Raw genomic sequence first — 14079 nt, forward strand, 5'->3', positions numbered from 1 at the left:
AGGAGTTAATCAGAAGTGAGGGTTCTGAACCACTGTCCCTTGGCTAGACAAAGAGGGTCCAGGCAGGTGGGCCTGCCTCTTCTCCCCTCCCTGCCCCCTCTCCCTCCTCCTGCTTCATTCCCATTTCCTGCAGGAGGTTGCTTTGCCATCCTGGAGCCGTCAAGCACAGCTTTGCTTTGGCAGCACCGTCTCGCATACACTGGTGGGAGAGGGGACGTGTTTATCACTTTTCCTGGAGATTATCTGTTTAAGCACTTCTCTGACAGTTACAATAACAAGGGCAGTGTGTTGTGTTTCCCAGCAGAAGGACACTTGCTGTTGAAAGATGTATAGCACTAATTAGAAATACATAACATCCGGCCACATGGCAGCCTTCTCCCGGCCGCTCCGTTTCCTGATTTCATACAACTTTGACGACAGTTGGTTTATGTTTTCCATGAATATGTTCTCAGAAAAATGAGAAAGTCTCCCCATTAGATAGGAGTGAGAAGAATATTTCTGCCTGAGTAGGTATTTGGGCATAGGAATAGTGGGAGCTCTGGTCACCTGGCCATCTGAGAGCATGTGGGAAAGCGCAGAATCAAGTTCAGACCTCAGGTGACTTTCTTGGTAAGAAATATTTCCATCTGACTTGCCTAGCCAAAACCATCCCCCTAAACCCTTGAGCAAGCCTGCTTTTGGAAAGAAGGGGAAAGGCTGTTTCACAGTGTTAATGAGTTCCTCAGCTCATGTCAGGCTCCTGCTACCTGACACAAAGCCAGAGGAACCCAGGCAAATACCAAGGCAAACAATGCTTTTTCCTTCCCCACCCCACATCATTTGTTGGTCTGACCCAGCCCAACTCTAGGGATATATATGGGCATTTGTCAGACTAGGGCCAATTTCCTAGCTCTAGCCCCAGAGTGGGTGGACTCTGGGAATTTGGATGTTGTTTTCCAACTTACTTATATGAAAGTGAATACTTTTCAAAGAGTGGCATCTTATGGCTTCTAGCCTACAGAAACCAAAGTGAGGCGAAGAATATCTCCAAAGATGCCGTAACACTTAATGTTGTACTCACTGGAGGCACTGGGTCTGAGTTACCATGGTTACTTAGGTAAATAGCAGTTTTTTCCATCCAATTGAAAGGTCCTAAGGTTTCAGGGACTGTTTTATTTGTAGCTGTGTTCTCCATAATACCCAGCACAGGGTGAGGCACACTATAGATGTTCAGTATGTGCTTGTGGTACCGCTGAGCATGGACAAGGGAAGGGCTCCTGGAAAGTACTCCCTATGATGTGGTCAGAAGGCAGACTGAGACCCAGGCATTCTAACCCCCGTAAAGCTGTGATACACCACCTGCTTGATCAGGCAGAATGGCTTAGTGCTTGCACATCTCCAGACCCTCGCCAGGAATAGAGAGACGGGAGGAGGTAAAGGTTTGAGGTGACATAACTGTGGCTAAGAATGGAACATTCATGAAGCTACCTTTTCAACTGCTGCTGAGACATAGTCGAGTCCTTCCGCACTTAAAGCAAAGAGGCTCCAGTTGTTACTACCCTGCCTGGCTCCCAGACCTTATCACAGGAGGCTTAAAAAAGGAGCCAACCTAGGGGCGCCTGGGTAGTGCAGTTGGTTAAGCGTCAGACTCTTGGTTTTGGCTCAGGTCATGATCTCACAGTCATGGGATCAAGCCCCACATCGTCCTCCTTGCTCAGTGTGGAGTTTGCTTGGGACTCTCTCCCTCTGCCCCTCTCTGCCTGCATGCTCGCATGCGTGCTCTCTCTCTTTCTTAGATAAATAAACCTTTAAGAAAAAAGAAAGGAAAGGAAAAAGGAAAAAGAAACGGAAAGGAGGAAGAAAGAAAAGAGAGTCAACCTGAACTCTGCAGAGGCCACAGTTGTCATTGTTTTTAAGCAGTTCATTCTCCCCTTTGAACCCTGGTCACAGCTTTGCACTCTGGGAAGTAGCCTCACCTAAGATTGCCATTTGTCATAAAAATAGAAATGGGCTTGGTGGAACTAATCTCCCTTTGCCCCATCTTATCCATATTCAGGTTAGTGAGAGTATCTTATTGTAGTTTTGGGCTTCTCAAAATGCCAATCTCCTTGAGCTAAGTCACCCCCTTTCATACCTTCTCAGGGCCTTCTGTGTGCAGGTAACTTACGCCCAAGATTCCCAGTTGATAAGGGGTCACTAATGTCAGCTACCAGGATGTGGCCTCCCTTATCCTATTGTAGCTTTTTCTTTTTTGGACTTACTCCCCCATTCTGGGCTGGCCTCGTTGCTAATTAGAAGCAGGCTGCTGGCAGCGCTTGGCAAGGCCTGGTCTGAGCTGGGGCAGTACAGACAGTGATGCTGCCCATAGTAAGGTGTGCAGGGGAAAAGTTGCCATTTTTCTTTTGATGGCATACACATCCTCCCCTTCCCTGCTTTCTACCCTTTCCCCTTTTGGTTCTTGGATGCTTGTATCTTGTCTCTCTAGCAGAGGTTTAGGGCCTTACCAGAAGGAGAGTGGTGACCTATTCTAATCACATGGATTGTTACCACTTCCTTACTGCTTGCCACAATTGAGTTGGAAAGTTAGAGGGTGACATTTGGGACCAGTGGGCATCTGGAAGGATGGCAGGAAAGCCACAACAGACGAATACTTTGCTACACTGATGCTATTCATATGTTGGGACCTTCTGAGCAGCAGCCTGTTCCTTCTCACTCCTAGGGCTCTCTAAAGTGGTTTGGGGCTGGCTTTGTATACTCCAGTCATGTTTGCTACTGCGGCCAAGGCGGTTAGGAATAATTGTGGTTGTGAGCATCTCCTGGAGTAAAGACTTCAATTAGGCCCTATTGACAAGACTAGTGTCAATGAGGAGAGAGGCAGGAGGGCTTTCCTCTAGCTGTGAGGTTAACACGCAAACAGGCACAGAGATCAAACATATGGCTAATTATCCTTTTAACCCGTGGAGATTCTGAGGGTTCATTCTCCTGTGGGAAGGAGGGAATTAACATATTAGTTGATGTCAGAGCAAGTGACCGGGCACCTGATTCCATCTCCTGTGCATATTGGGTATCTCCTTCTCTGAGGCTGCAGTTGGACTGCTGCCCTCTGTCACCAATTCCTCTCAAGTCTGGATCAAGTGGCTATTAGAGCGGGCCACTGACAAGGAGTAGGTAGAGACAGCGTTTTGAGAGTATATATTGTAGCTTCTGCCAAAGAATAGCTGTGGCCACCACTAAGATAGCTTCTTTCGCTGACCTGCAGCCAGAAGGAAGTTAGCCAGGCTGAGAAAGTGAGGAGGAGACGGTGCTGGTATTGGGAGCCAGATTTATTTTCTAGCCCTAGGGGAAAGAATTTGTGAAGGTAAAAAGTACCACTGGTTAAGTGCTTATTATGTGCCCATTCTCCTATGTAAAAGTAGCTCATTCAGTGAAAATAGGTTATTTGTAAGTGGAGGAGTGACAGGAGGTAAGGATGGAACGAAAAGTTAGTGATTCAAGAAGATAACTTAAATTTGTATTTTTGTGATTTTAATTGATGTTTGTACTCCTGCTACCTATATATTAGAGGAACTGAGTTAGTTAAACATGACTTCTTGTTACTATAGTTTAACATTACTAGTAGCCAACTAGATACAGAGCATATAGTTCTGGCTCAAACTGTCCACCTTGGAGTGCCTGGTCCTGGGGAAGTGATGCAGAATATACACAGGGGATCCCTATGATAATGTTATCAAGTACTTACCCATACACTAGCCATTGTGGTAAGTGCTTCATGTGCATTATTTTATTTCACCTTATGATTATACTTTGAGAGAAGAAATAGTAGTACCTCCAGTCTTAGATGAGGAAAGGGAGTTCAGTGACCTGACCAAAGACGTGCACCTAGTAAGGTAGAGAAGAGGGCACTGATAGAGTTTCATTTGCCTCTTTTCAGACTGCTTCTCGGAGGAGTGTCGCTCTGTGATCCAGGAGCAAGCCACAGCACTGGGCTTGGCCATGTTTTCTCTCCTGGTGCGGCGCTGTACCTACTTACTTAAGGAGTCTGCCAAAGGTAAGCAGATGAGGAACCCCCCAACTGCTGGCCTTTTCCCTGCCTGGGTCCCGTGCAGACAAGTTCACAATGCCACCTCGCCTTCTCAGCATCTCTTCCCTCTATTTGACGTTCTTCCTCTTCCCAGTACTCCACCTTCCTCTGCCCACCTAACCAGCCCTAGCTCCTCTTGCATTCCATTTACCTCTGTGGCCCTCTGTCCTTGGGGGGACTGGGACTGTCCCCTCCCCCTTTTCTCTAATAGTTGAGATTTTCACTGTACCTATGAGCTACTGCGGGTTCCTGCAACATTAGAAAACCAGCAAAGTACATTTCCTTTTTTGTTCATAATTGATATTTTGGTTTCCCCCCTCTATCTCTGTGTCCCTCTTCGGTACTGGCAGGTGTTGTAACCACTGTGGACCAGCCACCTTGGACAACTCACTGAACCAGATCAGGGGCTGTTTTGTAACCTTTGAGTTGCTCCGCGTCCCCGTATGCATTAAGGTTGCCTTTAGAAATCTAATCCTGCCTGCTGAGCCCGGTAAAGTAGGGCTAAAGGTTGCCCCTTTCTCTTAGGTCCTAGACCAATATTGGTGAGTATAGAGGCCCCTCTATTGTCTCCCTGCCACTTCAACTTTGTGAATGCCTCCAGACTGCAGCTGCCATATTGTGGAGGGAGGGTTGAGGTAACTTTTTGTTTTGAAACAATTTCAAACTTACAGGAATGTTGCAAGAATCATACAAAGAACTCTTACATACCCTTCACCCAGATTCCCCATTTGTTAACATTTTACTGTAGTTGCTTTAAGTTCTCTTTCCCTACACATGCATATACTTATGCTTATTTTTGTTCTGAACCATTTGATTGTGAGTTGTAGACATGGTAGCCCTTTACCCCCCAAATAGTTGACTGAATATTTCCAAATAACAAGGATATTCCCTTACATGACAGCACAGTTATCAAAATCAGGAGGCCAACATTGATAACAGTACTGTTGTTGAATCTGCAGACTTTACTGAGTTTGTACCTGTTGTCCTAAAAAAAAAAAGTCATTTTCTGGTCTAGGACCCACACCAGGATCAAGCATTGCAATTTAGGTGCTGTGTCCCTTTAGTTTCCTGCAATCTTGCCCTGAATGGTTTCTTCAGTGGTTTCTCAAGTCTTTCTCTGTCTTTCATGACCTTGACATTTTTGAAGCATACATGCATACGCCACTTATTTTGTTGAATGTCCCCCAGTTTGGGTTTCTCTGATATTTCCTCATGGTCAAATTCGGGTTATTTTGGCGGGAACTCTAGTGCCATCTCAGTGCCATGCTGAAGGAAAGCTAAAGAGGGGGGTGGTGGCCAGAGGCCTGAGTGGCGACTTCGGCCAGGCCACAGGTAGAGCAGAAAGAGCTGTCTGCAGGGGCAGACCCAGTGCACTGGTTCTCTCTTTGTCCTGCTTTTCAGAATCCTCTTAGGTGCTGGCACCTGTCCTCCGCCTCTGGGTCCAGCCTTCCTGTGGATTTGGTCTCCCTTCCCTAAGAGCTTGCTGCCATCCCAGCGCCCCAGGCCTCACTCCTGGGCCACAGCAGACCTAGGCCCAGCTCTCACCCTTTGCCTCTGCAGCTCATCTGTCCTCCCCTGAGGACGAGGATGACCAAGATGACATCAAGGTGTCTTCCTTCGTCCCGGACCTGAAGGAACTGCTCCCCAGTGTGAAAGTCTGGTCAGATTGGATGCTTGGCTACCCAGACACCTGGAATCCTCCGCCCACATCCCTGGACCTGCCCTCACAGTGAGTTGGTGCTGCTGGCCTCAGCCCACCTGTGCTCCCTCAGCCTCCTTCTTGGTCCTCTTTGTTTTTCCTACCTGCCGCCTGCTTGTTCCTCTCTTCCCTCCTCATTTAAACTTAGCTTTTTCACTTCCTTCAACACCATCCATGTCCTCTGATGATCTCAGCTGTTTTTCCCTGCTGTCTGGTCTGTTCCTCCTCCTCTGTCCTTCTCTGTCATTCCATAGTTTGCTCTATTTTGTCCTTTGTCCTTGCTCTTGCTCCCTTGCTCTCACTTCATGCTGCTTGTGCCCATCGTCTCTGCAGCTGCCTGTCTGGGCACCCGTCGGTGTGAGGGGAAGGCCTTGTCTCCTACTCTACCTTTCAGTTAATCTCCATGCATCCTTCAGGGTGTGTCCTGCTGCCGCTTGTGCTGCCTTCTACACTCTGCTTGGGCCTTCCTCTCACACACTGAAATGTGTGAGGAGGGTAAATGTGCACATCTCTCTCTTCCACTCACTTCATTTCCCATCTTCCCATCTCTGTGAGTCAGTGTGCTCTCTGTCAGAGCATTTTAGATATGGGGTTTGTTGGTCTAGGGGTACATGTGTCTGCCTGGGTGTGTTTGCATAGATCTGTTTATATGTTTATGTGACTTTTTTTTTTCTTTTTTAAATTCTGGTAAAATATATATGTAACAAAATTTGTCATCCTAACCATTTTTAAATATACAATTCAGTGGCATATTATATTTACATAGATGTTAACCATGCATGGCTTGCTTGCTTGCCTCTTTCTAGATTGATTGATTGATTGATTGATTGATTGATTTGAGAGTGTGTGTGAGTGGGGGGAGGGACAAAGGGAGAGGAGACAAGCAGACTCCCTGCTGAGTGGGGAGCCCAACTCTGTGCTCCACCCCAGGACCCTGAGCCAAAACCAGGAGTCGGATGCTCAGCCATTTGAGCCACCCAAGTGCTCACCACACATGGCTGTTTCTTACGTCCATATCTGTGTGTAGGTTCTACCTCTGGGTGTGCCTCTTTGGCTCTGGTTGTCTCTCTGTGTCAGAGGGTCTGTGTGTGTCTGTCTAGGGATTTATCTAAGGATCTTTGGTGTACCTGTTTGTGTCTGTCCATGTATATGTATCCATGTGTTTCTGTGTGCTGTGTCCATATCTGTGTCTATGTCTCTTTCTATCCTTGGGTGTAGGGATCTTTTTGCAACGTTCATGTATCTCCATGGGGGGTCTGTTTCAGTTTGTGTCTCTGTCCATATCCTTGTCTGTCTGTGTCTCTCTCTGATTCTGGGTCCATGTCAGTCCGTGTGTGCTTTGGCCCTATCCATGTCTCTATGTGTGGGACTGAGTCCTGTAGGGGTGTATATGTATGTTCTTGACTATCCGTGTCCATGTTTGTCCATGACCATGTCATTTTGTGCCAGTCTGCATCTCTCTATTGGAAAGGGAAGTATTGTGTATGTCAGTCTGCCTGTATTGACCTACCTCTGCCTGCCTCATCTGTCTCTCCCTGCCTGCGTCACCTAGGCCCGCCTGCCTGCCTCTGCGTATCTTGGGGTGTTACTGCCTGTCTGCCTGCCTCTGATGTTTGTGTGTATCTGTATCGGGTCAGCCAACTATGGCCCAGGAGCTAAGAATGGTTTACATTTTTAAATGGTTTTAAAAAATCAAAAGAATAATATTTCATGACTTGTGAAAATCATTAAGAAAGTCAAATTTCAGGGTCCATGAGGTCATATTGGAGCACAGCTGGGCTTATTTGTTTACACTTTGTCTATGGCTGCTTTCACACTGCAGCAGTAGAGCCGAGTAGTCACAATAAAGATGTTACAGTTTGCAGAGCCTAAAATGTTTACTTTCTAGCCCTTTGCAGAATATTTGCTGACTCCTGGTCTATATGCATCCTATTCTTTTCTTGTGTTAGTGTCACTGTGTGTGTGTGTGTGTGTGTGTGTGTGTGTGTGTTCATGTTTGCACTATAGTTTCTTAATGTGTGTGCATTTTGGCGCCCATCTCTGGTCAACTCTGTTGATTTTTCATCTCTCTCCTTCCCTCTGCCTCTCTCTTTCTGTCTCTGTCTCTTTCCCCTTTACCTTTCTCTTTCTCTCGCCTCTACCCCCTCCACCCCGTGCTGTTTTGTGGTGTCTGGCAGGTGCAGTGTCCTCAGCTCCTTTAGGCTCTGTGGGGTATATGTATGTGTGTTTGAGATGCCCAGCATTTCATCATTCTTCTTTGGTGCTCTCCCCTGGGAGGGGCACATACTGGAGGGCAGAGTATGGGGACCTAGGCTGCTGCCGATAGCACTTCTCTGGGCCAGGGGCTTCTCTCAACTCATGGGTGTCCCACAGAGGGAAGGCTGCAGGAGAGATTTCTGGCCAGTAGTTTATTGACCTTTCTGTGTGGACTGTCTGCCTCTTTCCCCCTTTTCTTCCTCAAATTTCTTCCCTGTTCCTCATGCCAAGAAGCTCCCCTGGACTGTCAAGCCCTCTCTCCCCATTCCCTCTCAGCTCTAGCTCTGTAACTGTGGGTGATGCTCACGGCATCAGTTTTCTGCATCCCCCGTGAACCCTCCTAGGCTGAGGCTTTAGGAGCCACAGTTGAGCCCTCAGCTAGGCAGCTGGGGCCACACAAAGGAATGGACTGATCTGCTGGCTTAGGGGCAGCTGTTTTCTGGCAGTGTTCCCTAAAGAGTTAACATGGACAGCCTCAAACTTTTCAGGCTGTTAATCTATAATGCCGACCAGGCAATTTGCAGATTTGGAAAGAAACTGACAAGGAAGGTCTCCTCTCCAAGTATCTGAAGCCACTGCTTCTGAGCCTGCACAGGGGTCACAGAGTGTTCCTCCCTTCCTCTTGGGGTGGGGAGGCAGACCATCTGTCCCTGGAGCTTGGGCCTTCCCTGGGTCACCTCACCTCACAACCACAGGTCTCTTAGATATGGTCCACCCAGCCCCTGTTTGTCCATATTCTGGCCATCAGTCCTGTTAACTCTCTTCTGTGACCCGTCTCCCTCTATCCCTCCTCCCTCTCCCACTCCCTTTGGCTTTTGTTTGGCTGAGGAAATGGAAAGCTCACACAGGAAGTGCTGGGCCTCATTTGCTTGAGGTGCTGAGTCTGTTTTCTCTTTGGATACTGTAGCAAATGGCCCATTGCTGGCATATGCAAGCTGCTGCCCATCTTTGGGCAAGGATTCAATGTGCAGCTGGGCACGTGGTCCAAGCTACAGCCATCCCCAGCTAGGCTTCACCTCCAAGGCTACAGAGAGGCAGAGGGGGTTGGGACATTGAACAAATTTACTTTTTCTTTTCAGACTGTTCTTCCCAGGGAGAGCACATATGACCAAATAATCTATTGAGTCTGATTGGCTAGGTAAACAAGTTCCTTTATAGCTGTGGGCACCACTGAGGAATCTGGTATAGGCCAGAGCAGCCAGCATGGTAGAGAATGGAGTCCCCTTCTGCACTCTCTCTGCAATCACGATCAGCAGCTGGTTGTTTCTGGAATGCATGTTTAAACATAAAGGAGGATCTTTGGTGTCCTGGGGCCTGACCACAAGACATGGTGGTGGTTTGAGGGCTAGGGCCTCTGTTGGACAGAGCAAAACCTGGCCTGACCACCACTGAGGGTAGTCCCACCTCATAGCTGTCAGAGCCAAGTGCTGGAAAAGTGGAATGAGAATTTACCACCTTCCTTTCCAGTTTCTCATATAGCTGCCTAACATTTACTGAGTAGATACTGTGATTGAGAGATTGGCAAGGTGTGGTGGTTTGGTGGATCTCAAAGTGGCCTCTTAAGCTCACTGATTTTCATACTCTGGAGTCTTTTCTTTTAAGGCCATTGGGAATAACATCCTCCAAATAGTTCAGTAGATGTCAGAACAGTAATCCTTGTGACACTCCTAAGGTTCTTGTGCTGATCTTCATTTTGGAGGGTTTAGGAATGCTCTCAAGAGAGTAGGAAGGAAATGGCTTCTACTTAACATCTCTCCTATGCATGTTTTCATTGGTTTTCGGCTGCATTTGTTCTCTGCAAAGACGGATCCATCAATGATCCTAAAATAAGGTGATCAGATAGCTTACATTTCCTTTTTTTTTTTTTTTTTTTTTAGATTTTATTTATTTATTTGACAGAGAGAGAGACAGAGAGCACACAGGTAGGCAGAGTAGCAATCAAAGGGAGAGGGAGAAGCTGGTTCCCCACTGAGCAGGGAGCCTGACTTGGGGCTCGATCCCAGGATCCTGGGATCATGACCTGACTTGAAGACAGAAGACCTGACCTGAAGATGCTTAACCAGTTGAGCCATCCAGGTGCCCCGATAGCTTACATTTCAATTTGCTTCTCCTCCAGAAACCCTCACTCTCAGATTGTCTCCCTGACACACTTGGACCCTTATTTCATCCAGCTCCATTCTGTCTTTTGTTTCATTACCTTCTTGTACAGTTACAGAATCATTCCAGAGCTTTCCTAGGGGAATTCCAGAGCTCATCATTAGTTTCCTTGGTTCTCTCCTTTTTTGCCCATATTTTTCTTCTTGTCAAATCTACATTTCCTAGGCAGTAGTAGCCACTTAAGCAGATGTGAAGCACATAGGATGATGATGACAGGACATCACCAATACCACAGAGTGATAGGGGCAGGATTTCAGGGCCATTAGTGCCTTCCCACACAGTGGTCATCATAGGTATGTGTTTTGGAGTCAGCAAGTAAGTAGGTCGACTTCCCATTTGTACCTGTAATAGGATGGCTTTATAGCCCAGGAGATTCTAGTACAGGGGATTGTAGCAGGGTATGGAAAATTGCCTTGGGCTGCGGTAAAAGACAGTGTAGTGTGCTTTGGTCTATTTAGAACAGACTACAGTCTGTTTGAAGGGACCATCTACTTGTGGGGTGTGAGGGAGGAGTGAGGAACATGGTTTCTACACTAGGCCTTTCATTAGGAGGGAGAGATAGCTACTTCCCACTTTACCAAGTGAGCACGAAGTAAGCTGTGAATGTTAGGTGATGGAGAGTTGCAGAGCAACAGGCTTTCACAAGCCTAAGCATAGTCACCCCTCACATCCTGGGACCTTTGGCAAGCTAGGGCAGTGGGACAGCCTACCTCATTTCATAGTCTCTGCTGAAGCCAAATCTTCCCTCATCTTGATCTCTAGTTCTCAGTAAGTGAAAGAGTCAGGGGACTTTGAGAACATCCAAACCTAGCCCAGCTGTGGCAGTTGGTTTATTGCTTTCAGCTGGTACTTGAACCCAGGTCCTGGTCTTGGAGGCTTTCCCAGGTTTAATCCCCAGAGCTTTCTCTGCAGCTGTATGACACTGCGCTGACCCCGAATGAGGATAGGAAAATAGAACCAGTGCCAAGCCAGAGTCTCTTTTTCATTTGGAGTCTGGCTGTCTGCCCATGACCAGGGTTACATAATGGGAAACATAGCTGGGGCTCTGGAGAGCCCGCGTTTCACCAGGCTGCCCAGACCTTCACATTCTGATGCTATATATCTTCCTAATTGTAGCTCGGATGCATTTATCACACTGTTGGATTGGAGTACTGTTAAAAAAAAAAAAAAGAAGAAGAAGAAGAAGAAAAAAAAAAAACCCTCCAGAAATTCCTGGACTTGCTACTTTTCCATGGCTTGTCTTGTATAGTCTACAGAGCATGCTGGAAAAGGCTTGTAGGGAGCCCTCTGAGTGCTGTCACATAGGGAGACATAGGGATATATAGGGAGTATGCAGTAAGCTGATTTCCTCAGGGAACCTACATGTGTTGACCCTGTAGACGAGATAGAAATTCTTGAGTTAAAAAACAGCTAGTTCACTCACCCTCACAGGGCAGCTCTGAAAATAAGAACTAATCCCAAGTCTAATCGGCACCCCTTCAAGGACGCTTAATACGTCTTCCCAAAAGGGCATTTTAGGAGGTCACTAAGTAATAGTCCATCAGCACTTCCCTGAAGGAAGTGGTGGTGACTGTGGGAAGCCCCTTTGCTACCCTGGCTCCCCACCCAGTCTCCCTGGCTCCGGGTTGGGGCGTCAGCACTACAGCCTGGCACCAGGGGGTTCCTCTTCCTCCAAGTGCTGAGTGTGAGACACACGTGATCTCTCTCACAACAGGAGCCTCTGTCCCCTCTCAACTCCTCTCACAGGACTTGTGAGAGGAAGGGGTGTTGGCCTAAGGCTCCAGCCTGACCCCAACAGGGTATAGCAGCTGACCCCAGGGAGCGTACTTTCCAGCTCTAGGCTGAGGTTATTTGGGTCCAGTGTGTGCTAAACTAAGAAGACGTGTTGGAGTGGTTACAGCTAAAAATTTAGAAAGGCAGGAACCGTGAGAATCCGCACCAGGGAGCCCGCCGAGGGCTCCACTCATGCCGTGGAGATGTTGAGGTCCCTTGGGGGCTGCTCTTTCCCAAACACACAGTGCTGATGGGTTTAACACACCATAGTGATGCAACAGAGGCTATATGTGTTGAATGTAGCTTGGGAAAACTGCAATCACATATGGTACTGACCTAGATAGAGGTTGAGGGAGGCATAGTAGAGGTACTTGAGAAATCCTGGAATGAGGTTACTGTGACCTGTTGTTGGCCAAAAGGCTACAGCTGTACTGCTTAGAACATGAAGAAGTTTATGTTCTTGGAGTAGTGCAGGGTGACTGGGCTTCAGAATTCGATTTGCCCTATGGGGCAGAATTAATTCACGTTGGACACTTTCCCAAGGGCCCACGTTGACTTGTTTGTTTAAACTAGAAAGGCAGAAGGGATTCTCCTTTACTGAGTCTTATGTTCTTATATTCACCTAATAAACAGCTGTTATTCTTGGAGGATGGTATCTTGCTGCCCATGTCTTGACTCCTAAAACAGTTAACTCTGACACCCATGTCTCCTCTTTATATCATGACAGTGTCTGGAAAATACACTACAGTTCCTTAATCTCAGAGCTGCAAAGATTCCCACCACCCTCATCTCTACCCCGTCCCAGAGCCTGTTGAGCTACTTAGCATTGATACTGGACCAGGTCCTCATCCCACTGCAAACAGAGTTGGCATGACATCTCAGCTTCACAGAGGGGCTTCCTAAGCTATTTTAAGCCCATGTACTATTCTTTTGATTCTTCATACCTATTAGGTTCATTCAGATCCTTTTCTTTTAGCTGCTCACCACCTGCAGTTTTCTGCAGATAAGTGGGAAGTCCTCAGGGCTACAGTGGTCTTATGTTGCCCATGGAACCCCATCTTGGGAGTTGTGGGCTAGAATATAATGATCCACAGGCAAACAAGTTTTTAAAAGAGCATACTGGGGCAGCCCCGGTGGCGCAGCGGTTTAGCGCTGCCTGCAGCCCAGGGCGTGATCCTGGAGACCCGGGATCGAGTCCCACGTCAGGCTCTCTGTGTGGTGCCTGCTTCTCCCTCTGCCTGTGTCTCTGCCCCTCTCTCTGTCTCTATGAATAAATAAAATAAAATCTTTAAAAAAAAAAATAAAAGAGCATACTGCATATCTTAAGAACATTTCTCTTGCTGTGGCCTTTTGTCTTTCCCCTTTGTGTCTATAGTCTTTGGCTTTCTCTTTTCCAGCTTCTTTATGCCTAGTTTCTGTGCCACCTTGGCTATATTTGCAGAATTCAAATATCCCAGGAATCAGAAGACCCAACTTGTTTCCCATCTGTACTACAACTCTGATCTTCCATAGCTCTGAAACACAATGCAGGGCTTCTTCTCACTCAACTCTTTCCGGGTTTGTTCTGCAGCTGTGGAGTTTGAATGTTAGTGTTTAAACAAGCTGGTATTACACAGGAAATGGCCACCTCCACAGGCCCCTGCAGGCTTGTAACATGGGGTCATTGTACTTGATATTAATCACCAGTCAGCCTGTTCCCCCAGTAAAAATATGTAGGGGTGTGTGAGGGCTCAGTCCTCCTCAGACTTGCCAGAAGGATGGCCTGAGACCTGGTTGGACCTTTAGCACTCCACTCTCCAAAGTGTCTCCTTCCCTTGGCCCCGCCCCAGATGGAACTTGTAGAAAAGTTCCTACCTGACCTTTTCCCTATAGAGCTGGCAGATCTGCCTCTCTTTCTGAGTTCTAGGAAGGAGATATATTGTGGTATAACTTGCCTCACCTATCTCACACCTTAACCTTTAAGAGCGTTTTTTTAAATAACACCCTGTGTGAGAAAACTCCAAAGGTGCAGGAACATAGAAACCTATTACCTGATACCAGGGCTTCTTGGTTCCTTGGACTGAAGCTGCTTTTCAAGTGCAGTGTGCAGAAAAAACCCCAGCCTGAAGGGTTAATCTGATTCCCCAAGTCAATA

The 14079-nt window shown here is 47.2% G+C and overlaps 1 protein-coding gene across 8 annotated transcripts in view; it reads left to right on the top strand.

Moving 5' to 3' along the window:
- SMG6 (SMG6 nonsense mediated mRNA decay factor) overlaps nucleotides 1–14079 on the top strand; it is a 243179-nt gene that overhangs the window by 102082 nt on the left and 127018 nt on the right. For all 8 annotated transcript variants that reach the window (XR_012008521.1, XR_012008522.1, XR_012008523.1 and 5 more), the window contains exons 11-12: nucleotides 3911–4027; nucleotides 5621–5789. Coding sequence is in view for 5 of the 8 variants with exons in the window: in XM_072779018.1 (XP_072635119.1) it covers nucleotides 3911–4027; nucleotides 5621–5789 (286 nt within the window). In the remaining 3 variants the exon portion in view is untranslated. The remainder of the gene's footprint in view (nucleotides 1–3910; nucleotides 4028–5620; nucleotides 5790–14079) is intronic.

Source organism: Canis lupus, chromosome 16, assembly GCF_048164855.1.
Source record: "Canis lupus baileyi chromosome 16, mCanLup2.hap1, whole genome shotgun sequence".
NCBI lineage: Eukaryota > Metazoa > Chordata > Mammalia > Carnivora > Canidae > Canis > Canis lupus.